The 26,491-nt window shown below is 44.4% G+C and overlaps 1 protein-coding gene across 2 annotated transcripts; it reads left to right on the top strand.

The window, feature by feature from the left end:
- Window positions 1-388: 388 nt before the first annotated feature.
- pex6 (peroxisomal biogenesis factor 6) lies at window positions 389-26,236 on the top strand. Of its 2 annotated transcripts, none has more exons than XM_080462965.1 (18): window positions 389-899; window positions 2,431-3,012; window positions 3,114-3,283; window positions 4,414-4,497; window positions 4,927-5,029; window positions 5,457-5,590; window positions 6,461-6,566; window positions 9,472-9,674; window positions 11,217-11,403; window positions 11,514-11,590; window positions 13,801-13,918; window positions 14,774-14,979; window positions 15,325-15,386; window positions 16,591-16,699; window positions 19,158-19,274; window positions 20,706-20,783; window positions 20,871-21,010; window positions 25,851-26,236. In XM_080462965.1, the coding sequence occupies exons 1-18, from the start codon at window positions 414-416 to the stop codon at window positions 26,006-26,008; spliced, it is 3,120 nt and encodes a 1,039-aa protein (XP_080319091.1). In that variant the 5' UTR covers window positions 389-413; the 3' UTR covers window positions 26,009-26,236. The 2 variants fall into 2 exon arrangements, with proteins under 2 accessions (XP_080319091.1, XP_080319092.1); XM_080462966.1 differs by having other exon boundaries at window positions 6,464-6,566; window positions 25,851-26,235.
- Window positions 26,237-26,491: the final 255 nt, after the last annotated feature.

Here is a 26,491-nt window from a genome sequence, read left to right as displayed (position 1 = left end):
ATGAGATTGGAGCTTTTATTTTAATATCAGTTAGCGGGCATAGGACACTGCATTTATGATTGACTCCCTTTACTTCATTTTTAAAACTGCGGGCTGGCTTGGCCGCAGTCAGACATCTGTCCACAAAGATGTAACTTTTCTTTAATAAAATGAATGAAATTAAATACATTTATGTATTGTTAAACCTTCTCGTGAATTCTTTGACACACATTTAACAAATCAAAAATATGTATTTTGATCACTCCGTCATATGGAAGTTTTTACCTGTTTGTCACGAAGAAATTATTAATAATTCTCACTGGGCTGCCGAGAGAGGAGAAGACGGGTGGCCAACACGGGGAGCGGGTGCAGTTCTGATTCCGTCCGTTAGGGGTCACTCAATACCGCAGCAGACTGGGAGAAGAAGAAGAAAGATGGCAGCGCCGGTGGAGTTGAGCTTTCTGGAGAACTTTCCTTCCAACATAAATCCTATGAATGTTTTAATTTTCAAATGTCACTGGGATTCAATTTTTAAGACTCACGATGACCCACCAACCCTCCTCTTCACCCCTCATGGCTCCGGAAGAGCGGGTATTTTACTGCTCGTCCTCCCGATCACTGCGGAGGAGGCGTCGGACTGCGGCGCAGACGAGCCGGAGTCCAGTCCCCGGGTCCGGCTCTTCACCAGCCGGACCTTCGTGCGGCACCACGGCTTCTTGCAGGGCGGCTGCATCGGCACTATCCGAGCTTTGAAGCCGGTCAACTTGCACAGAGTGGTGCTGGGGATCCGCGGCAGGCCCAGCCTCCGTTGGGCCGGAGCGGAGCAGCCTGTCAGCGGGCTTCTGGATTCCTGTGGCCCGGGACGGTGCCTGCTGGCCCGGCAGGGAGAACCGCTGCTGCTCGGAGAAGATCCATCACAGGTGAATGCCTCTTTTCTGCATCGAGCTGTCTATTCCATTATATCCAGTAGAGCCACCGCTCAGGTGTATTCCTTTTGAGTTTCTTTTTCGAGCACGTTCAGCCTCACATGTCAATAAAAACACAACCGAATGAAGAAAGTTCACTTAATTAATTAATTCCATTCTTACTGCAGAGTCTCATAATCCGGACAACTGCTCCTCAATCTTGGTGGAATTACAGGCAGGGATTTCACATCCGACTCAAAATGAGCACAAACACCACCAATAATAATCCTACACCTATATGAAAGGTGACCATCCGAACTTCACACACACACACACACACACACACACACACACACACACACACACACACACACACACACACACACACACACACACACACACACACACACACACACACACACACACACACACACACACACACACAGAGCCTTGTAACATTTGAACTTTGCGTCAGCCTCGGTGATGACCTGTGAGAGCAATGTTTCGTATGAACACTCCTGAACATGTTGAAGAAAGTAGAAATCAGGGGAACAAGATGGTCTTCAGGCCAACTGGCTTTACGTCTGCTGACCTTTAGGAGGCTGTTCTGTGTGACAGTGACCATCAGCTTTTCAGACTGACACACAGTTTTTGTGTCCTATCTGTAAAAATAAAAGAGTTCATACTGCAGCCCACAGAACTGTGACTGAAGCCTCCTGTTGTGTTTGGCTCAATTAGATAGATAGATAGATAGCATTTTTATTGTCTTACCCAAGGGTGTCAATTTGTCTTTGACAGGGCTCAAAATTGCATAACACGCACAAACATAAAAGGCATTAAGAACAAAAATACTCATAAAGGACAATATTACAACATTATTACTTAAAATAAGGGAGAAGAAGGGAAAGGACCGGCTGTAAGTTGTTTAAGTTCTTGGAATTATGTTTCCTCTGCTGTTGAGGGCTGTGTCTGCAGATGGAATGAAGGATGTTTTGTAGATTGTTTTTCTGGCCAGTGGGACTTTGTATCTTCTGCTGGTGAGAGGAGGGTGAGTGATGGAGGGGGTGGAGGGTTCCTCTGTGATCAGGATGGCTTCCCTGATCACAGAGCGCTGTTACAGGTGAGACAGTGGAGTTTGTCTTGAGCCACTTATTTTGCTGGCTTGGTCAGTGATGCGGGATAGTTTTATTTTCTGTTTGCTGGTGAAGAAGTTGTACCAGGATGTGATATTGAAGGTGAGAATGGATCCTATGAGTGACAGCTGAACCATTGTTAGAATGTTTTTACTGATGTTGACATGCCCACATAGCACATTAGAGCTGTTACAATGGAAATGTACCAAATTACACACATAACGGACGCAGAAGACGGACAGAATGTTCTGGCTGTTGTTTGAAAGCAGATTTAATAAGTTTCTCTATCCCTCTGTTAGGTTTTCAAGTCTCACCAGCTCCACAGAGATGCTCTAAATTCTTTGGGCTTTAATCTAGGAGATTACATACATGTATTTGATGGCAGTGTGTTTGTTCTTCCATGTGTGCTACAGGAGCTGCTGGTACTAGAGTGCAGCCCAGTGACCCAGGGGAGGATCACTGTGGACACCTCCCTGGTTCTGACTGACTGCTCGGACTGTGTGAACCCTTCAGCGCTGCCAACGCTCTGCAGACTGCTCAGACTATGTGTGTCAGACTTCGCTCAGGACTCAGACAGCTTGGGCAGAGGGCGCTCTCTACTGGACAGTGGGCCCCTCCTGCGCTCAGGGCAGCCCGGCCTGCTGCAGCATCTGGAATGCAGGGCAGAGGTACGGATGGTGAACACTCAGCGGTGGTCCAGAGACCAGCATGGTCAATCTGTGGACACAGACAACTGTGTGTTTATGAGTAAACTGCTGCTTCTTAAACTGGGACTGTTTGACCGGGAGTGGGTGAAGCTGGGGGGGCCAGCTGAGGTGCGCAGAGCGACCTCAGCTGACACAGAAGTCAGAGAGCGGCCGGCCTGCGTACGAGTGGTGGACTTGAATCTAGAGCTGGAGGTCCAGGATGATGTGGCTTTCATATCACCCACTCTGTGGTTCAATTTGACTGCGGGAGAAATGATCCCTGTGAAGAGCTGCACGCTGAAGATGAAGGTGTTTGAAAACACGTACACACACCTTTTACACAGCAGACATAAGAACTAGTGCACAACTAACATTAAAATGTCTAACCGTGTTCATTTGTGTTGTGCCAGAGGTGTAAACAGGCTCCTGGGGGATCAGACGGTCGGAGCTCTGACAGTTTCTGTCGTTCAGTTTCTCCTCCACATGCCAGTGAGCTCCACATTCAGCCGGTCATCTCTCCACTATACAACCACCTGAGCTGCTGTGACCTCCTGCTGGCTGAGTACTTCAGCACACCGAGGTCAGCTGATCCAAGATCCAAGGCCACGTTTACACACAGCCGAGTATTTACAAAAAGGGATATTTCCCCCCGCTACCTTTTCAAAAGTAACATGGTTTACACCAGATTGTTGAAAAAAACAAAAATCCACTTGGTCTGGTCGGTCCAGAAACCTTCAGTATTCTAAGTTTCTAGCTCCTCCTTGATTTTCCTCATTTGAATATTGGATCATAGGAGCTGCATTCAGAATCTGCTGTGTCTGTGTGAGCTGGACTGGCTCCGCCCACACATGCCCATATTGGGAAGAGGAGGAAGTACTTCCTCTCGTGGTGCCATGTGCCAGAGCAGAGTTGCCTAATTGTAGGAGGAGTCGAAGGGAGGGCCTACCTTGATTGGGATTGGCTAAACCCCCGATGACACTATATAGGGTTTGATTCCTGATTGGCTGGTTGGAGCAACACACTTTTTAAAACGTGAAACAAGCCAGGGACAGAGAGGACAGACTGTCTTCACTTCTGGGACGTCAGTCCAGGTATGGGGACGAGTAGTACTGCTGGAGAACCTCTAGAAGGTGAAATTTGTCTAATATAACCCTTGAGGAACTGCTATGAGTATGCCAAACCTCTAGGCGACAGTGTAACCAGAAACGTGAAGCCATGCCAGCTAATCACATTCCTGGAAAATAAGAAACAACAAATAGCACAAATTACTTCCTGTTTTAAAACTGGCGGTGACGACATTGACAGGCAACCCTTGGTCTGGGTGGGAGGAAAAGATGACATAAAACTGCTGACCTTCGAGGGTTCCTTCTCCTCTGCTTCTCCACATGATGGACCATGTGTGAGTGAACAGCCTTCTGTCTCATACTGTGATGTTAACCTCCGTCTCACCCTGAGTGTCCACATGAAGTCTCATTTTTACGAGTTTTTCCACATCTCTCCCCACTTTGGTTGGAATTGTCAGATATAATCGTTTTCAGTGACTTGTTGCTTTGTTTACATGGAAACAAAAGGCCCAAACACGTTAAAAGGCCCTGAGCTGCAGTTCAGCAGGTTTTTCTGCATATAAGTGATAAACATCACAAAGTAAATATGTTCCAAGTCTTGTTACCTCCTGTTTCAGTTCATAATCCTCCTGGTCAATGTGTGCAGGCTGATCTTACAGGGAGATGTCCTCACAGTTCCAGTTGGAAGCCATCCAGACCTGCTGGAGGAAAACTCTGAGGCCATCCATAGGTACCCACACAGTCCCAACATCATGCGCCAGTTCTTTAAACCACAGCTAAAGCCCTGATCAAAGTTCACACAGAGAAGCACTAGAGTGGGCACAAGCCCACTGAGTTTGATGAGCGAGTTTGACAGATAGAATGAATTCATGAAGCAGTGCAACACCGGACCATGGAATCATTAATTAAATAGTGAAATAATTAAATGGGGTCTTTTGTTTTTTACATAAAATGAATTCATATTTCAATTGATTGACACATTTATGTATTTAACTTCAACTTCAATTAAGTTATCATACATTTCATTATTTAATGGTGTATTTATTTATTTTATTTTGGCACATTTAGGCAATGAAATAATCAAATAGTGAAATAATTCTATATGTCTTTTACATGAAATGAATGAGTAGTTTTGTGTTGATGCTGTGACCTCCGTCAGGTGCTCGGTTCGATTCTTCAGGGTGGAGAAGGTGTGTCAGTCGGCAGGTACGAGGGGAGGAAGAGCTCTCCTGGTGGACACGGATCACACATCACTGTACAGCGTGAGCTTTCACCACTGCTTCTCATATCTCATTATTAAACACATGAACATGTACATATTTTTAATTGACCCCCTCTTTGTAGAATCTTGTGATCGAAAGAGCAGATCAGTGCAAATACCACCAATAAAAATAAGACTTCCTGTCATGTTGAGGATGCTTTCAGCTGCTTGCTGAGATATAAATATATTTATATAGCTGCAGAAAGGACAATAAAAAGTGAAACTGCTAAAATTCTAATAAAATGTCTTAAATGCAAAGACCTGCTCTTCTGTACATGTAAAACAAAACTATACCTTCTGGGCCGTGTTCTCTTTATTTTAATGTTTGAACATGTTTTGTGAGTCCAGATGAATTTTCTTTGGTGTCAGTGTTGAAGGTGATGATGCAGCTCCGTCGCTGGTTCTCACTGTCGTCATGTGTTCCTCAGGGAGCGTCCACCAGCAGTCGTGTCCCCTGCTGCTGTCTGGAGGGAGCGTGTCCATACACCACTCTGTCTGCTGTCGGCCTCAACAAGCCTGTGGAGCTCATCAGCAGCATCATCTCACCTCACCTGCATCACAAGTAAATCACCTGGGCGCTTTTCTGTCTTGTCGGGGCTTTGAGTTAACTTCACTCACCAACAGGGAGCAGACGATGATTATCTTCACACTAAACACCAAATCGCTGCTTGTCAGAGGTATTTAAGCTAAATATACGTTTACTGCACTGTGCAGAGCTGGCTGATTAGTATGTGTCTGATTAAAGTACTGGAGAGCTCCGAGCTCACTTAGAAAACATGGAATAGCTCTGAACTGAAGGCTCCTCTGGAAACTTAAAACGGAAGATGAATCAAATAATTTTATTAATGCCGGGGGAATTTCTTTAATGCTGCGGCGCTCTATCCAACCGCTGAAAGCAGTTTGAGGTTCAGTGCTTTGCTCAATGGCACCTTGACGTCGAACCCTTGACCTTGCGATCAGAGGAAGACCACCTAACCAACCGAGCCACAGCCGCCCCAATCCTGTAAATCCTGCAGAGCTTTGAGTCATTGTTTCCACCATTATTGTTAAAGAGAGATTACGTCAGACATAATAAATCAAAGTGAGTATCCTCTGACAGGACTGGGTGTCTGTGGATCTCCAGAGATCTCTTGTTCTTTAACTCGCTTTTCTATCTACGCAGAGGATCTCTTATTTCAGCCCCTCTGCAGTGGCTCCACCTCTGTGTGACTGCTCCCAATGGAGTTAATTCGGTAAAGAAATTTGCATAAGGGTATAAATAAAGTGTGATTAATTAATTTAATTAAAACTGAATTAATGAATTAAAAACTGACAAATCAGCTGAAATCAAGAGAGAAAATGGATGAATGATGAAATGCAATAACTGCTTTAAGTGCTAGAAATGGTACTAAAGTGCCAGCAGGCAGTGATAGCAGTGGTGTCTGTGCTCCAGCAGCTCACTGTCCAGCTGCACCATCCTCCTGCACGGGCCCATGGGCAGTGGGAAGACCACCGTGGTCCGAGCAGCCAGCTGCAGGCTCAACCTCCATCTGATGAAGGTGGGACTGCTGGTGTGTGTGTGTGTGTGTGTGTGTGTGTGTGTGTGTGTGTGTGTGTGTGTGTGTGTGTGTGTGTGTGTGTGTGTGTGTGTGTGTGTGTGTGTGTGTGTGTGTGTGTGTGTGTGTGTGTGTGTGTGTGTGTGTGTGTGTGTGTGTGTGTGTGTGTGTGTGTGTGTGTGTGTGTGTGTGTGTGTGTGTGTGTGTGTGTGTGTGTGTGTGTGTGTGTGTGTGTGTGTGTGTGTGTGTGTGTGTGTGTGTGTGTGTGTGTTGTGAGACTCTGATTGTCCCAGTTCAGTTTGAGTTTAGAGAAGTTAACTCTTCAGCTGCCATCAGTGTGAAAGGCCCTGACACTACCGTAGCCTTGTCCCATGGTGTGCTGCTGTTTTGCCTTTGGCACTGAACTGAAAACCGTTGATTCTCAACAAGTTGCCAGTCGTGAAGCACGTGTTGAGCAAAGCCGCAAGATTGTTTGCTGTAAAGGCCTCTTCATCCTCCATAAGAACAAGACGAAAGTTCGGCACTGCAGGTCCTGCCGAACAAAATGACGTCATTTCCTTCTTCCAGCTCCTTCTGGCCGAAGGAATTAGTTTCGGCTGTTCCAACCACCCTGGCCGAACTATGTAGGAGCCGCTCTGCCGAAACTTCTGCTCTGCCGTGTGCTGCTCATGCGTGTTCTAGTTCGCTCAGGACTATCAGTCATATTTTAATCATATTTAGCTTGTAACCTCGCTACTGTACGAGCGCCGCAGCTCGTTAACATGTCGGAGTGAAGACTTTTACATGATGCACCTGAACGCATCACGAACAGCCGTCAGCTCCTGGAGTTAATACCGGACCAACAACTCTCTTTTATTACTGAAAAAGTTCAGTGAAATGTATTTCTGAAAGCTCTGGAGGCGAGAAATAAAATGTGCAGTTGAAAAGTTTAACCTCCGCATCACAGACGTGTGGCTGCTGCGAGGGGGCGTGGCCTGTTATGAGGGGGCGTGGCCTGCGAGTTCGGGAGCTTCTTATCGGAGTATGAACAGTCCTGCAGAAAAAGCTTTTTTTTCTGCTGCTGGCTGACGTCACTGCCGAATTTTCTTCTTGTTCTTATGGGTTCAAAAAGGGAGGATGCAGGGGCCTTAAGACGTCTACGTCTTCTTCCTACTCCTTTTTTTGTTGGGTCTTTTTTTTTGTGTGTGGTTTAATTTTTTTCCATGTTTGAAATAAAAACTTCAACTCAAATCAAAACTTTCAGGAAAATAAGTTGTCTGTAGTCATGAAGATTCAAGTTTCCACTCAGGTGTGATGGTGTGGATCAGTCAGCTACATTAATGGTGTCATGCCATGTCCGTTTTCTAACTTTATTATTTAAATCTGGAGTGGCTGACTTGGATAAGTATTTCCATCCCGGCAGCTCGTACTGGACATCGAGCATCTTATTTGAGACCAACTGACTTGGTGTGTTGCTTTAAGTCTTTCTCACTTCTGAGCCGTCACATCCAAAACCTTTTTCAACTGTCATCTCCTTAAACAATATATCCTACTATTGGTTCTACAATTGTAACTGTATTAAATCGACAACTCAATTACAAATACATAAGTGATGAAGAAGTCGGGATGTGTTTGGCCTGGTTGTGGTTGAGAGGATGAGGAAAGGATGAGGTGGTAGTCGGCGTTTCAAAAATTTAATTAGGTTTATTTTAAACGTTCTTTTTACAAAAGTTCACAAAAACATGAACTCCCAGCCTCACAGCAAGCTGGCAGACAGAGGGTACGTCCGAAAAGTCCCTCCTAACTCCTTATCTATCGACTTTACCTTACCTTAACCCCCTGGATGATGTCTCGGGTTAAGGAAAGGAGTTAGGAGGCTTCCTAAAGGAGTTAGTGAAAGGTGTTAGGAGGCTTCCTAAAGGAGTTAGTGAAAGGTGTTAGGAGACTTCCTAAAGGAGTTAAAGGTGTTAGGAGGCTTCCTAAAGGAGCTAGTGAAAGGTGTTAGGAGGCTTCCTAAAGGAGTTAGTGAAAGGTGTTAGGAGACTTCCTAAAGGAGTTAAAGGTGTTAGGAGGCTTCCTAAAGGAGTTAGGAGGCTTCCTAAAGGAGCTAGTGAAAGGTGTTAGGAGGCTTCCTAAAGGAGTTAGGAGGCTTCCTAAAGGAGTTAGTAAAAGTGTTAGGAGGCTTCCTAAAGGAGTTAAAGGTGTTAGGAGGCTTCCTAAAGGAGTTAGTAAAGGAGATCACGGTGGTGAGGCAGTCAGACTTTCACTTAATGACGTCATAATAAAGCGACGGCGGCTCTAGTTAGTGACGTCTGTCATGGTGGGGAAAGAACTACAAGTTTCTGAAAATGAACTACAAAAAGTTAATCTGGGTTCTAGATGATTTCAAGTTGTTCTAGGCAGATTATTGCTTTGGTAACTTACATGATCTGCTCCTTTTTCAGTCATCCTGAGTTTACCTGAGCGGGTTCCTTTAAATGTCACTGCAAGGAATTGTGAGGCAGCATGATCTCGGGTGTAGTTGTTACCTCACTACAGACCCAGGATGTTTAGTCTCAGTCTGTTTTGTGGCAAAATGTGTGCACACTCCGGCCCCACCCACCCCAGTGTGGGTGACGTGACGGCACAACCCCTCCCAACACAAACTCCCAATATTCACAAGCACCCCCACCTCATAGTTCTTAGATGGAAACACCAAACACTCTGTGTGCATGTGTGAAAAAGTAAGTTCACAGTGAGAAGGGAATGTCACCTTCTCACACTTATTATTTCATCATTAAAACTGCAGATTTATTTATTTATTAATTTAATGATGGTAGTGAAACTGATACAGTTGCTATTGTCAGGTGGTGCAGGATACCTTATTACTGTGTTACCGCCCAACCGTAGTGCAGCTTGTTGAAGTGTGGTCTGATCGTTGTCTCTGCAGGTGGAGTGTGTGAGTGTGTGTGCAGACACTCCTGCAGCCACTGAGTCCAGGCTGAAGCGTGTGTTTGAGCGGGCCTCCGCCCTGAAGCCCTGCATCCTGCTGCTCAGGAACCTGCAGCTTCTTACCCAGTCCAGAACCGCTGCTGAGGAGGACGGCAGGGTCCAGGCTGCCTTAGGCCTGCTGCTCCGCAGTGCCCCCTCCAGGTCAGGGATGGACTTACTTTGTTTCGGTACTCCTAAATAGAGGTGGTCATTTAAAATCTAGTGGTCAGTGACACGTCATGACCACATAGAACAGAATAATGAATTCATTCCATTTCTGAACTACAGTCTGTGTGTGACGGTGTTTGTCATCACACTGGATCTCTGACTGAGCTCAGAACAATTCAGGACATCCAGATTAATGTTACTGGAGATTAAATAGTTCACAGACCAGAGGATGGAGCTGTCGGGGTTTCAATGCCTTAGATTTGTTTTAGTCGTCAGTACACATGCTATACAATGCTAATTCATTGCTAACATTACAGCAAGGCTAATGTCCAGTACCTCATTTGAAAACAGAAAGAAATATTTCATAATATATTCACATTAGTCTCCATGAGTTTCAAAGTATTTCACATATCTTTTTCTGTACTTTGCTGCCGATAACATTCAGTGGTGGCGCCAGATTTCTTTTCCTGCTGGTGCTATGGGGGAGCTTGATCTTAGAAGGGGCTTTTCCACTGGAAAGAACCAGGTGCTAGTTTTTTGTCTTTCCACCGCCAAAGCCCCGGCCAAACAGGCCAAACGAACAGCACCATGGCAGGAGGCCCCCCCACACAAAACCCTCTTCACTCCTGGTTGTCCTCTCACAACAAATGAACCAAACTAAACTAGATGAATTAACTAACTTCATGAACAAAGCAACAAAAACACAACACAACTATTACCAACACGTGTTTTAGATGTAATTATTGGGGGTTATATTAGGTTTGTAGTGTTGGTCATGATCGTGTTGTGTTCTTGTAGCTTAGTTCATCTAGTTTAGTTTGGTTTATTAGTTGTGGGTGGACAACCAGGAGAGAAGAGGGTTTTGTGTGGGGTGTCCTCCTGCCATGGTTTTCACATTGGTTAGTGTCAAAATAACAGCTTATCTTGTTTGCAGTATGTGCAATATTAAATATCTACTCATTGAGCTCATCTGTAACTGCTTGTAGTAATAGGGAAGTGGTTGTCAATTGATCTGCTTCTATTTAGATATGGTGAAACATCTGACTCTCTGTGCTTACAGCCCACAAGTCTTGTTAAGTTCATGCTCTGAACAACAACAGATATCACATTGTGAAACTGAATGTTTACACTTATGCCATGTGAGCCACTGGAGTTGCGAGTTTGAGACCCCTGGTTTAGAGTGAAGGCATCAGTGATTGTGGCACTAAAAGGTGAAAGGTGCTCCATGTTTCATTACTGTTAGTAAGTTACGCAGTCACCAGGAAAAATACCCTGGTAATAACAGGAAGTTCAAAGGTGAATGCTTGTGCTGCACCGATGGGCTGAATCACATTACACTGCTTTTTAGTAAAAAAAAAAAAAGTACATGTTTTAATTGTATTTATTAATTAATCAGGCAACAAATTATAATCTTCACACATAAAAAAATCTAAATAAACCACTTAAAGAAAAACAAATGTGTTGGTGGTGCTTTGGTTATCCTAGGGGGAGCTGCAGACCCCCCCCCTCAGTTGAGCTTGGTTGTTTGTGTTTCAGTGTGGTCGTCGTGGCGACGGTGTGCCGATCCCGTCACCTGTCAGCAGGTGTTGTGTCTGCGTTCGTCCACCAGGTGGCCCCGGAGAGTCTAAGCGAGGAGCAGCGGCGTGCCGTCCTGCTCAGCCTGAGCCGAGACCTGCATGTGGGCAGAGACGTGAGCCTGGACAGACTGTCCACTCTGAGCGCGGTGCGTCAACCCGCACGCTGTGCTCAGTCTCCAGACTACACTTGGTTCTACCAGGAGCAGCAGACTTTACCAGGGGACCCTTTGTGACCCTCTACGTATTCTCTTCACAGGGTTTTGTTTTGGGAGATCTGAGAGCTCTGCTTGTGGAGGCTGGCAGAGCTGCCTGCAAGAGACTCGTCCACACCAGGTATGTTTCTCCAGACTGATGAACTCTGACCTTTTTACACCTCACACCAAGAGGGACTGGGGGTCCAGACACAACCCCAGCAGTTCCTTTTAAAGGACACATCAGTATATCGCAAGTTATTATTATTATTAATTCTGTTTTGTAAAGGTTTAAAGAGGGCTCCAACACAAACCACCTGTCTAACTTTGAACCCGTTATGGAATATGTGGCCAGAGTCACTAACCTCCATATTTCCTTCCGTGACCTTCAAACTAATAAGAACAAACTATTGAACTGGTTTTGGACATCTACGTCCAACTTCCAAACTCATTATGAAATAAACTTGTGATGAAGACACACTCAGAAGTGACACCACCTGGGATTGAACCCAAACCTCTTTCATGACGGGTATGATTCCTAACCACTTGACCAGGGGTGGGGAACCCTGGTCCCCGAGAGCCGCAGTCCTGCGTGTTTTCAATGTGTCCTCACATCAACACAGCTGACAGCAGTTATTGGCTCGATATCAAGCTTTCTGCAGAGCCTCATCATGATAACTCAGGTGTGCTTGAGCAGGGAGACATGGACAACATGCAGGACTGCAGCCCTCGAGGACCAGGGTTCCCCACCCCTGTACTGGACCAACAGTGCACTTGTGCTTATGTCAATCCTGACAATAAATTGAGTGTCACTCATATATGACAAGCTCAAAAAAGTATTATGAATCGATGTTATGTCGGGCACAGGTTCAGTCACAATACTGTTTTGAGTCTGTCATATATAAGTGACAGGTTTACAAAGTGATTGTCAGGATTGACAAACACAAGTGCACTGTTTGATGGTGGGTTAGGAATCAGACTTGTTATGAAAGAGGTTTGAGTTCAATCCCAGGTGGTATCATATTTTAAAAAACATTTCGACTGTGTCACGTCATCCAGACTTCTTGTTTGGACGTTTATATGATGTCCAGACAGGACGTCTATGCAATGTCCAGGAAAGACGTGCAAAAAAAGCCCTTTCATTCTGGCCTCCCTGAAGACGTCATCTGGACAGCTGTTGCTCTGTGGGTCCCTTCTCACTGTAAAGAAAGACTTTGGTACACATGCACACAATGTTTGGTATTTTTCACATTTAGGAGGAGCTTCAAATTATTCATTTGAATAAATTGGTTATTTAACCAATTTATTTAAATTAATCATTTTTCATTAATACATTTTTGGGGGGATAATTTATTAACTTTAAGTACTTACTCAATTACTTTAGGAGTTGTTAATGACTAAATGACAGTTTACTTCCATTAATGATTAAACTTTTTCATAAATTACTTCCAGTGATTTATCACTTTCAGTAATCTATTACTTACAGTAATTTAATGCTAATAACCAACAATAAATCCCAACAGAAGCAAGAAATTTCACAAATGAACCCTGACGAGGCCGAGCTGTATGTAGAACCATTTCAGGTGACGACCTCATGAAGCTCATGAAGCCTGAGGGTTTGTCAACAACGCAAAGGGGGTGGCTAGTTTGAAGATTCTAAAATATAGAACATTTCTTGAGTTATTTCATTTTCTTTCGTTTACTACATATTCCCATGTGTTCATTCATAGTGTTGTTGCCTTCAGAGAGAATCTACAATGTAAATAGTCCTGAAAATAAAGAAAAAACAATAAATGAGTAGGTCTGTCCAAACCTTTGACTGGCAGTGTAAGACCCTCACTTCTGACTCAATACTGATCGTCTAATATTCAGGGGTCTAAGGAAAAGGTACGTGCTCTTCTTAGTCTTTTAAATTTCAGTAAGCATAATCGGATCCAGTTTGTATCCCACTAAGAAGTTAAAACCTCCCTAACATCCAGATAACAGTAATAATGCAGTGATCACCTGGAGAAAAGTGTCTCGATAATCAAAGTAATCGTTTCCCAGGAGTAGTTTTGAGGATTATTTTAATCTCCTTCCATCCATCCATCTGTCTCCAATCCCTTATCTTGTTCAGGATCACAGGGCGCTGGAGCCGATCCCAGCTCACATTATAATCTGACAGTGATCAATGCAGCTGAGATTATAACTGTCAAGCTGCTAAAAAAGATAAAGTCAGTGAGCGCAATGGAAGAAGATGAAGAGCACAAAAAGAGTTTTCATTCATTAGGAGTTGAAATAAGTGATTAAACGTCAGGAGAACATTAAGGTTCGTCTGACAAGTGAACACTGACGTATATCACTCTTGTGCAGTGGTGGACAGACGCAGGACCACCTGTGCTGCAGCGGGGTCACGATCCTGAACCAGGACTTCATTTCTGCCTTGGAGATTCTCCAGCACGCCCAGTCTAAGGCCATCGGAGCCCCAAAGGTGACACCACAACAACTACAACGATTAGCTCCACCCGAGTGAAGATGTGAAAGCGCTGCCTGGTTTTGGATTTGTTGTACAGCTGCGACCTGTACCTCTCAGCTCACATTTCATTCATTCAGCTACCACATGTCAGTGCTTTAATTCAAACTTGTAACAATCAGCATCACACTGAGTCTAAGTCGAATTCACTAATCCTCTGGTGCACAGTTCTCTTCAGGACGTCAGAGATCTTAAGCTAGTCTAAGATTCTGATGACCCTCCTGAGGCTTCCTCCTGATCTGATAAAACAAATTTAGATTAAAAGTATTTTTCTAAACAAACTTAAAATAGATGAAAATGTCCATGGAATAGGAAATGTCTCCTCTTTCCTGCTGCAGCAAAGATGATATAGATTTCTGGGACCCTCCGGTGCTGCAGACCAAAGCCCACAATACCACAGAAAGAGAAAAATAACCCAAACCTTTTCTTCTTAACACCTTATTTTCAAATCTTCTTGAAGTCAGAGCAGTGACGGTGCAACGTTGGGGCATTCGTTTTTCAATGCAAACTGTCGATGTGCTGGACAGAAGGACAGTGAGTGAGTGAGAGTGTGAATGAAGACACATCTACTGTCTCTCAAAAACAAGGGAAGAGCCGACCTGTTGGAAGGGTTCGGGGCACAGAGGTCCAGGCTGCTGGAGTAATGAGGGGCAAGGGTACCGGGGCATCGAGGAGCCAGAGACTAGTGACTAGTGACCTGTGGGAGCTGGAGACCACTCATATAAAATGGAGTAGATAAAATAGTTGATAGTTTTATTAGATTCTGTTCTCGTAACATTGACACAGCTGCTGGTTTGTTCTGTGTGTGAGCAGATTCCCAGCGTGCGGTGGGACGATGTTGGGGGGCTCCACCATGTGAAGAAAGAGATCCTGGACACCATCCAGCTGCCTCTCCAGCATCCTGAGCTCCTGGCTCTCGGTCTCAACCGGACGGGGGTCCTGCTGTATGGACCACCAGGAACAGGCAAAACTCTTCTGGCCAAAGCGGTGGCTACTGAGTGCTCCATGACCTTCCTCAGGTACAGGTTTCTAAAGGTAGCTTTAACCTCAGTGTGGCTTGGATTATTGTTTTTGAAAACTCCAAGATATAAAGTCATTATTTCCTGTTATGTTTTGTTTCCTTACTTCAAATCTTCTTCGCCTCTTCAGGAACCTTGTTGATTGTTTGTCTTTATTGTATTTGTGCTGTAAGGAGAAGTGGTGCTGAGTGCCACCTGACAGAAGGAAGAGGACCTGCACGCATGTAGAAATCAATGTGTGATTTCTACAACACAAAAACAGTTTTTTGTTTTGAGTAGATTTGCTATGACGGACAGTTTATATTTCCTGGATGGGTTTAAATGTGTCTGTGTGTCCGTTTTCAGTGTTAAAGGTCCGGAGCTCATCAACAAATATGTTGGTCAGAGTGAAGAAAACATCAGAGAAGGTATGTGAATCTTTTTTTTCACTTTCATAAAATGATCTGATGTATGTGTGTCTTCATGGTGAACATGAGGATAGAAATCCTTGAGAGGTCAGAGGAGGACCTGACACAGGAGAACAATAGAATTATATAATCATCATGTTCATCACATTGTAAAACACTGTGTTACTGAGATCTTTGGAGATGAGGATAAAAATGTAGAGCAGAAAACATTAACAATAGCGCCTGAACCGAAATGACCATGTTCACTCAGCGAATGATGAAGCTTAGCTGAAGAAGAGAAAGGAAATATTCATGGTGGCAAACCCATGATCTGCTAGTTTCCTTTCTAGTGGATGCAGGAATGTAAAATGTCATTTGTTTGAACTGAAATCTCACCACACCTCCTGCCATCATTTCACATTGAACCTTTGACTGTTTTATAAACCAGGAAACTCTCTCTCCCTGCGCTCAAGATTATTCATGCATGTGTGTAGCGTCCTGACGTATGTGTAGCGCCCTGACGTGTAGCGCCCTGACGTGTAGCGCCCTGACGTGTAGCGCCCTGACGTGTAGCGCCCTGACGTGTAGCGTCCCGACGTACGTGTAGCGTCCCGACGTACGTGCAGCGCCCCGATTTACGTGTAGCATCCTAACTTGTAGCATCCTAACTTGTAGCATCCTGACATGTAGCGCCCTGACGTATGTGTAACACCCTGATGTACGTGTAGCGTTCTGACGTGTAGCTCCCCGACTTTTAGCGCCCCTGACGTACGTGTAGCACACCTGACGTACGTGTAGCGTCCTGACGTACGTGCAGCGCCCCGACGTACGTGTAGTGCCCCGATTTACGTGTAGCATCCTAACTTGTAGCATCCTAACTTGTAGCATCGTGACATGTAGCGCCCTGACGTATGTGTAACACCCTGATGTACGTGTAGCGTTCTGACGTGTAGCGCCCCGACTTTTAGCGCCCCGACTTTTAGCGCCCCTGACGTACGTGTAGCGCCCTGACGTACGTGTAGCGCCCTGACGTGGTGCGTCATGGCGTGGTGCGTCATGGCGTATGTGTAGCATTTTGACGTGTAGCGTCTGACATGGTGCGTCCTGGTGTGTGGCGTCCTGGTGTGTGGCGTCCTGACGTATGTGTAGCGTTCTGACGTGTAGCGCCTGACGTGTGGCGTACTGGTGTGTGTGTGTAGTCCTGATGTGTGTGTGTTGTGCTCAGTGTTCCACAGAGCCCGCTCAGCAACCCCCTGTGTGGTCTTCTTCGATGAGCTGGACTCTCTTGCTCCTAGCCGGGGACACAGTGGAGACTCTGGAGGAGTGATGGACAGGTGAGACTGTGTCAGGTACTGAAATCTGGAACTGGTCTGACTGATGAATAAAATGTGTGAATTGATGGAATGTAGAGATGAATATCTGGAAGGACAGCCTGGATCTGGACCTGCTGTGTGAAGGGGCTGTAACTCAGGTTTATTGAAAAAATAAAAAAAAGGTCTGACTGCAGGTACTGTAGTTAAACTCTCCTCACCAGCAAGATGGTGGCTGCTGCGGTGTGTTGGTGTGCACTGTTCTGTCTTGTTTTGTTTAATTCAGTGTTTTGTCAGTATTTTGAGAGCCACAACCCTTGAATTTATATCCCACATTCATTGGTTCTTCTGTGGAATTATTTTACATTCTGGTCAAAGGTCCACTCACTTTGGCTCATGCAGTGAAGCGCCAGAGGAGAGGCAAACGTGCCCATGCACTTGTTCGTCTCTGTAAGCACAGAGGTCACACACCGTAAACTTCACTCCACTGAATCTGCTCTGACTAAAGTCACTGATGACCTACTGATGGCAGCAGATGATGGGAAATGCTCCGTACTGGTACTTCTGGACCTCAGCTCTGCTGTTGACACTGTGGATCACAGTATTCTGCTGTTGACACTGTGGATCAGAGTAATCTGCTGTTGACACTGTGGAAAACAGTATTCTGCTGTTGACACTGTGGATCACAGTATTCTGCTGGACAGGCTAAGGCAGTTTGTGGGTATCTCAGGTTCTACACTGGACTGGTTCTCATCCTACCTCTCCCACAGGAGGGTGTCTGTTTCACTGGGCCAGTTCATGTCTGACACAGTCCCTCTGTCCTGTGGTGGACCTCAAGGCCCTGTCCTGTGGTGTACCTCAGGGCTCTGTCTGGGCCCATTACTATTTTTATTGTATTTATTGCCTCTGGGTGAGATTATTAGCTGTTTTAGTGGGATTTCTTACCATCTGTATGCGGATGACATTCACTTATATTATATTATTTATAGCGATAAACTTTCCATTTTAAATGACTGTTTTCAGGCCATTAAAATTTGGACAACTGACAATTACTTTCAGCCAAATGCTAGCAAAACAGAGGCTCCTATACTTGCCCCCCAAAATGGATTCCACCCATTAGGCAGCACACTGGGCCATTAGATTATCATATCAAACCCTGCCTCCGTAACCTGGGTGTGTCTTTTGACCAGTCTCTGTCACTAGACCACCATGTCAGCCTGGTGACACCTTCCTGCTTTTTCCACCTGCGTAACCTCGCCAAACTTAAAGGAACGGTGTCCAAGCTGGAGCTGGAGAGGATTTTACATGTTTTTATCTCTTCACCTTCAGACTACTGTAATGCCCTTTTTACCTGTTTAAATCAGTTCTTCTTTAAACCGCCATCAAACCGTCCAAAATGTAGCAGCTTGTCTTTTAACAGGAACAACCTGGAGAGCCCACATCACCCGTGTCCTCTCCTCCCTTCACATCCCACCATTCCTCTCCTCCCTTCACATCCCTCCATCCTCTCCTCCCTTCACTGGCTCACGATCACTTTATGTGTTCGTTTTAAACTACTAACTTTTAAAGCATTACATGGTCAAACACCGTTTTATATCTCCAACCTCCTTCACCCATCTGCCCCAAATGGAGCTCTTAGGTCTGGCCAACTAATGCTGCTTATGGTCCCACACACCGAGCTCAGAACCCGTGGTGATGGTGCATTTGAAGCTCTGGAACCAAAGCTGTGGAATGCTCTTCCACTTCAGCAGAGAATTGATTGAAATGTTTATTTCCAATAAGGTACGAAAACAATAAAAACAAAAAGAAAATGAACAACAAAGTTTTCCTCTCAAATAAATGAATAACAGTAATAATAATATAAAAATAAATAAAGAAAAAACATCGTCAGATGAGTATTCAAAAAGGAGTGAGAAGAAGTAAAACTTATTTACTCTCACCCCTTGTCCCAAGTAAATAACATAATTACTTCCTTCCATCTCTCACACACACACACACACACACACACACACACACACACACACACACACACACACACACACACACACACACACACACACTACTAGAAAGAGAGAAATGAAGAAATCCTCTCTTTTATTGAAGATTATCTGTACAAAATGAAGCAGAAACAGTTCAGGGCCCATTGTTAGTTTGTTAGCATAAACAAATTTCGAGATAATTACAGTTTATTAATATATATATATATATATATATATATATTTTTTTTAATCTCCTCCTTGGTCCCAGGGAGTTGGCGCCCTGGAGCTCTCTATTGGCCAGCCGCCGCTGTATTTAAGTTTATTTCTAATATAATTCACACAATTTTGAATTATTCTTAATCCCGTGAAATTGTGTGAAATGATATGGTTTACATTCAAAGGTCCACTTTTGTTTTCACAGGGACAATAAAGTTTGAATAAACAAAGTCCTTCTGTGTTAACATCACGTCATCTCACTGCTAGTTTGTGTGTCTGCCTCTCAGAGTTGTTTCTCAGCTGCTGGCGGAGCTCGACGCGTTACAATTTACTGCTGGCATCTTCGTGATCGGAGCTACAAACCGTCCTGATCTACTGGACCAGTCACTGCTGAGGCCTGGGAGGTCAGAGGTCACACACACACACACACACACACACACACACACACACACACACACACACTGCAGTACCACTTCATGTCATAGTTCAGGCTGTAGAAAATATCACAAATATCTCCTGATATCAACACTTCAATACGCAGTTCACAAACAGCTGAAGTCAGATAAATGTTATATGTAATATTCATGTCCTGCATGTCGATATATTAAATCAGATTAGTTCTGCTGCAAAAGATCAGATTTCACTTCATTATTTCGACGTCAAACCTGGAGACAACAGGACAGAAGTCAGAAGATCAAACATCAAGAAAAATGACTTAAAAACTACAGCGCTAACACCGAAACTCTGCTGGAGGAAAATGTGGATGAACATGTGTTAAAATAAAACAGTTGTTTGGTTGAATTTGGTCCAAATGCAGAAAGAAAATAGTTGTTATTTGGTAAAAATCCCTCAAAGACATCACTCACTTAATGGTTTATTGACCACGAGTCGTATTGGGACATTATGGCCTGTTCCATGTTTAACTGATGTAGTGCAACTTTAGAAGTTTTACATCAGTCAGTGTGTCGCTATATTCAATCCAGTGTTTTTGATCAGCTTTCACTGTTTGGCTATGTTCACACTGCAGGTCTTGATGCTCAATTCCAGTTTGTTGCTGGTATCTGATTTATTTGCGTGATCGTAAACGCGACCTCTAACAGACTGCCGTATGAACGTGATCGGACCCGACGGTTTCGGGCGCCGGAGCTCATGTGCAGAAGACGCTGTTGACAGACGTAAATCTGGATGCCACGGCAGTCAGCACCAGGGTTGCCAGATGTGACTCACTGTTTCCAGCCCAAACGACTTAAAACCGCACACTTCAATAAACAGCCCAAATCTCAGCCTGTGGAGAAATCATGTTAAAACCATAAAACTATTATATATGTAATAAAGAACACGACACAAATATACCGAATAAATAAAGTTAAAGTTTAAGAAAATTTCGCTCCCCAATTGGGGGATACCTGCCATATCTGGCAACGCTGGTCAGCCTTTAGATCCATTTTCAAGTGGTTGTTAAATACGAGCGACAGAATCTAGACAGGACGAACTAAAGGAGGAGGAAAAAGAGAGCACCGCTTTTAACATTTTGGCGGAGCCGCTTCCTCCGGAGCTTATCAGTGACGTCAGTCACACGTCAATGTAGAAAATTATCCGAATTGGTACCACATAGAAACGAGGCCTGACTCTGGAGGGAAAACTTCAGAATTGGAGTTTTCACACGGCAACAAAACAGGTCAGATATGAGTCAATGAGTTGGCTCGCATTTTCCTGCAGTGTGAACGAGGCCATTGATTGCTTGACGCTGTTGTTTGTTGTGGTGGAATGAGTTTGAGTTGAGTTGGTGAGATTTGTCTCTTTGAAATGTGTTGGAAACTCTCGTGTCCCTTCAGGTTTGATAAGTTGGTTTATGTTGGAGTCAACAAGGATCGGGTCTCTCAGGTGCAGGTTCTCCAGGCCATACTCCGAAAGTAAGAGCAGACCCGTGCCTGAGGATATTCACCTCATTATTAATGAAAAGAGACCAACATGTAGCTGGTTCTGATCTGTCCCGACAGGTTCCTGCTGGACCCGGCTGTAGACCTGCAGGATTTGGTGAACCAGTGTCCTGCAGAGATGACCGGCGCTGATCTGTACGCTCTGTGTTCAGATGCCATGACAGCTGCCATAAAAAGAAAGATTTCTCTCATCAGCCAAGGTGAGAACACAAATGCTGACCGTTTCTCAATTTCACACTCATACTGCCATCGTCAATTTAATGCCAGAATGCATCGTTAAGAATGTCGGGACGAGTTCAATTCATGAATTTAGGACCCTCTCACACCATTCCGGTTCGACTTTCATAAAAGAAGAGGGATGAATAGGAAACCATAAGACATATATAAACATTCCTTTACTGAAGTCTCTCTAAATTCTCTTCACTCTGAACTTACTCTCAACTCTCTCTACACTCTCTGAACACTATATACTAAATACTCTATATACTCTCTAATCTCTTTAAACAGTTTTTGTACTCTAAATTCTTTCAAAACTCTCTAAACTCTAAACTCTCTGTGAACTCCCTAAACTGTCTATAAATGTTATTCTCTTCACACTTTAGAGGTGTGTGATATATATAGTCTACGATACTAAGGTGAATGTTGTTTTGACGATGTGTAATATTTTTTGGGGCTTTCAACCAATAAAAAAACCTAATTAATCACACATTAAAAAAATGAAATAATTGCACAATTTTCTGTAATTAATTGCATTTTTGTTCTGCTTAAGACTGAATCTTGTAATGCATAGGGAGAGGGAGAGCATTTCCTCCAGCTTTAGTAGTTTGGTGGCTACTGCTCAGTCAACCTGCTCTTTTTCTGCAGAATTACTTCTGTGGTCGTTCAATTCGACTTTACAATGTTTGCCAATGACTTCCACTTTAGTTTTCTCTGTCTCCTTTTAGCTGGCACTTTATAAAGTGAAGCTTTCTGCCTTCAAATTATTCCACTCGGTATTCTGCTGCTCTGTGGCCACGCTGCTGCGCCCATTGGCGGCTGCACCGGTAAAACGGAAGTAAACAAAACTGCGTTCATATAAGAAAAATGTTAACGGGTTAAAAGTCTTAAATCATTTAGTTAAATTAATGCATTAGTAATTTTACAATATGGTGTATTTACACTGTCTGAAAAAGGAAAGTCACACAAACGGTAATGGAGCGGTGAGGTGCCTCAGAAGGCAGGATTCATGCGCGAGGCGATAACGTGCTCTCCCACAAGCAGCGTCGGCAGCAACAAAACACATGGTTGAGTCTCACATTAAAGAAACATGCATGAATCTGCACATATTTTCATCAATTCCCACTAATCTATCTTTTATAGTGCATTTGATGTATTTTTTTTAAGCAGAGTTTTATTGTTTTTTTAGATTTCACAAATAAACAAAAGAACAAAGTTGTACATTGTGTCATTGTATTACAGAACAAAAAGAGAAAGGACAAACAAACTAAGGGTATATTAATTGTTTAAATGAATTTGCAGTTGAGAGAAAGGGAAAATAAATGGGTAAACAACAAGGAAAAAAAAAAGAAATACAGCCACCGTAATATGTCAATACAAGTTAAGATCCAGCTGCTGCCCCCCCACCCCACCCCAAAGCCCAATATCATATGCTCTGTGATCACTTTTCAAAGATCCTTTGCAGACAAACTGAATAAGTCCCTGATAACCAGACCCAGAGCCAGCTGAACTATCTTGATAGTAGAGCACACGATGATAAAGGAGCAGGATGCTTATTGGTTAGCTCCCCACTTTATGTCATTCAGTCCCCTCATCACAAGTTCAGTCACTTGTTTGAGGAAATAGCTGGGTACAGGGAGACCACATGTATGTGAAATACCTGACATTGCCTCTCATAACTGCAGTAATCCTTTCATGAGGGTGTAATGGTTGGTGGTTTATCCTTCACCCAATTTGTCAGGATGCATTTTCTAGCCAATAACAGCACTTTGTCGCACAGTTTGAAATGTGGTAGAGTCCAAAGCAACTGATTTTGATGGAAGGCCAAGAATGAACAGGCCTGGGTCGCTCTTAATGCTGACCCAAAAGCTGCCACTCAGTTCTTTAGAAATTGCACCCCATTCCAACTTCTTATCTACATTTATATACGTATAGGGGAGAGGTCTGGCGATCCATCTTATTCAATATATAAGGAGTTATAAGTAACCATTCGATTCCCTGTCTGCTGGAGTCACATCGCTGCTGGGTCTGCAAAATGACACAAACGCCACATCATCGGCTGAAGACGTTGCTGAAATCAAAAGGTCGCTGGACTTTATCACCGTGGAAACTTCGGCGATACAGAGCCAGCAACAACAGCTTCTACTCCCGGTGGATGAAGTTAAACAGCTGTGCCTACAAAATGCCGAGAAGGATAAGAAGATCGCGGACCTGGAAAGGAGGGTAGATGATCTGGAGCAGTACTCCAGAATCAACGACATTGTTGTGACCGGGTTGAAGATCAGGCCCCGGTCATATGCCAAGGCAGTGTGCGCTGGGAATGGAGCCGATCCCGAGGAGTCGGAGATCTGCTCAATGGAACAACAGGTGGCAGCCTTCCTCAAGACCAAAGACCTTTTACTGGACTTGGACGCTATCGAGGCCCGTCACCCTCTGCCCAGAAAGGACAACGACACACCAGCTGTCATCCTGAGATTCACCAACATAAAAAATAAGATTGCTCTGCTCCAACAAGGAGGAAACTGAAGGGAAGCAAGGTCTTCCTGATGACCACCGAACATGGAGAAACGCGGACATTGCAGGTAAAGCCAGGTTTCTGGCCAGATGTTGGTATGGAGGATGCCATCCTCTACCTTCTACATCGGGCCCCCTCCCACCTGGACAAGGGAAGTGGCACAGTTAGGATCCTCTTCCTGGACTGCTCTAGTGCCTTCAACACGATCCAGCCCCTCCTGCTCCAGGATAATCTAAACCCCATGGGAGTGGACCCCTACCTGGTGGCCTGGATCTCCTGCTTCCTTACCAACAGGCCACAGTATGTCAGGCTGAAAGACACCACGTCTGACACTGTGATCGGCAGCACTGGAGCCCCCCAGGGCACAGTGCTGGCCCCTCTTCTCTTCACCCTGTACACCTCGGACTTCTGTTACCACTCAGAGCTGTGTCACATTCAGAGGTACGCTGATGACTCAGCCATCGTTGGATGCATGAGGGAGGACAGAGAGGAGGACAGAGAGGAGGACTATCGGAGTCTGGGGGGCGGATTTTGCCGTCTGGTGCCACAGTAACCACCTGGAGTTCTACACCTCCAAGACGAAGGAGCTGGCCATAGACTTTGGGAGGTCCAGACCAAAGCCCAGACCAGTCCTACTGGAGGGAGAGGAGGTGGAGGCTGTTGACTCCTACAAATACCTGGGACTGTGGCTGGACAACAAACTGGACTGGTCAACACACATCAGCCACCTGTACAGGAAGACACAGAGCAGGCTGTCCTTCCTGAGGACACTGCCGTCATTCAACATCTGCAGCAAACTACTGTGGATGTTTTATCAGTCTGTTGTGACCAGTGTCCTCTTTTACACCGTGGTGTGCTGGGGACAGCACATCCAAGAAAGACACGTCCAGACTGGACAAACTGCTCTGTAGTCGGCATGAAGCTGGACTCTCTGGTGACGGTAGCAGAGGCAAGAACACTGAAGACACTGCTGGACATTCTGGACAATACCAGACACCCTCTGCACACCGTCATCAACAACCAGAGGAGCATGTCCAGAGAGACACTGCTTCGTCCCAAATGTGGGACTAACAGACTTAAGAAGTCCTTTGTCCCTCAGGCCATCAGGCTGTACAAGTCCTCACTGGGGGGAGGAGGGGACAGAGGACAGAAGGGAAGTAGCAGGAGCCGCTATCCAGCTAATCATCCTCCATCTCACATCCCATAATGCAAACTGTGCAAAATCTAATGGTCTATTCACTGCAAATGATCATACTTGTTAATAATTCTTTCTGTAACCACAGAGTAATTTAACTTTCGGCTACTTTCACTCCCGTATTTTGTTAGGAGTGTTATTCTTTTTGCCATTTCTATATCTAGCTAAATTAAGGTTAGTTAAGAGTTTATATTATTTTCTATTTCTTGTACTATATTTTGTTAGGAGTCTAATTAAGAGTTAAGAGTTATATTATCTTATATTTCTTGTACTATATTTTGCTAGGAGTGTAATTCCTTTTGCCATTTCTATATTTAGTTAAGTTAAGGTGAATTACTTTTTTTTTCTGTAACTCATCTCTGTTATCCTCTGTGTGCTGCTCCTCTCCTTTTAAGCTGCTGGAACTCAAATTTCACTGACAGTCATCCCAAGGGATTAATAAAGCAAAGTCTAAAGTCTTTATTCCACTCCTGGCGCAAGAATTCAAGTATCTCAGCTTTGTCTGATGGCTTGTGACCCTCCATCTTTCTCTATACCTGGTATACTTTTTGTTTTCCCTAAACTCAGACTAACTGTCATTTCCAGTAATAATGAAGAGTCCCACCTAAGAAATGTATCACCAGCCGCCACTGGCCGTGAGTCAAACCACTACAAGTCTACCATGTTTGTTTACTGCCGCATGAGCAGAACAAACTATTTACAATGGGGGGGGGGGGGGGTCCAGACCGTTAAAGAATCTTTCCACCTTGGCAGCCGGTATAAAAACTTGGCAGATACAGTGGATCACAACACCAGTGTCGTGTAAACGGGCCCCCCCCCTAAAGTGTTTTGCAGATATACTCGTATTTGTTGTCGGTAAACAGGGCCCAAACTCTTGATATACTTTATGTCTAAATGTTTACATTTGAAGTTTTTTTACTCAAACATTTCATCATTTTAATGATTAACATAATTTATATACTGTCCATCTTTTTCTGTTTATGGGAATTTCTGCTGGGAAAAATCCTCCCCTGCCCTTCAGCTCTGATTAAAATTCATTTGCACAAGCATTAGAGGAGAACATAACCAACCCTCACTCACCTGTCCAGGAGATAAAGGTTCTTCTTCCTGTCAGGTCTGGACTCCGAGGACTCCCCCCTCCTCCTCACCCTCCAAGACTTCTCCTCTGCCTTGGAAACCTTCAGGCCGTCGGTCTCCAGCCAGGAGCTGCTGCGATACCAGAGCATCCAGCAGAGGGTGGAGGCATCAGCAGCTCCTCGCCCCTCCGCCTGACCGGCTCTGACACACAGAACCACACCAGTCAAGTAATGAGGATACATGGAGAATTATTACTGATGAAAGAAATGAGAATGACTATAACTGTGAACAAATAAGTATTTTAAATGTTGACCATTCCTGTAATTTCATGCCAGAGGTTCAATGGTATTATGGTTTGATTTCAAACATAACAACTGTGTACATACTGCGTTGTCAATTAAAATAAAATAAAATCTCTGCATAAAAAAAAAAAATCTTTGTTTTGTTTGTTTTCTTGTGTGGTTTTGCAGGTTTTAATCAACATGCTGCCTGCGTTCAGTCTCTGTACAGAAAATGTTTTTCACTTCATCAGGTCAGGATGTGGTAACGGTGGTGCAGTGGTGAACGCTCTCACCTCACAGCGCGAACGTCATGGGTATGGCCGGAGCCTTTCTGTGTGGAGTTTGCATGTTCTCCCAATTCACCCCTCCAGGTACTCCGGTTTCCTTCCACAGTCCA

This window comes from Lipophrys pholis (genome assembly GCF_963383615.2).
Source record: "Lipophrys pholis genome assembly, chromosome: 5".
Taxonomy (NCBI): Eukaryota; Metazoa; Chordata; class Actinopteri; order Blenniiformes; family Blenniidae; genus Lipophrys; species Lipophrys pholis.
This window is presented reverse-complemented; position numbering and strand designations above follow the sequence as displayed.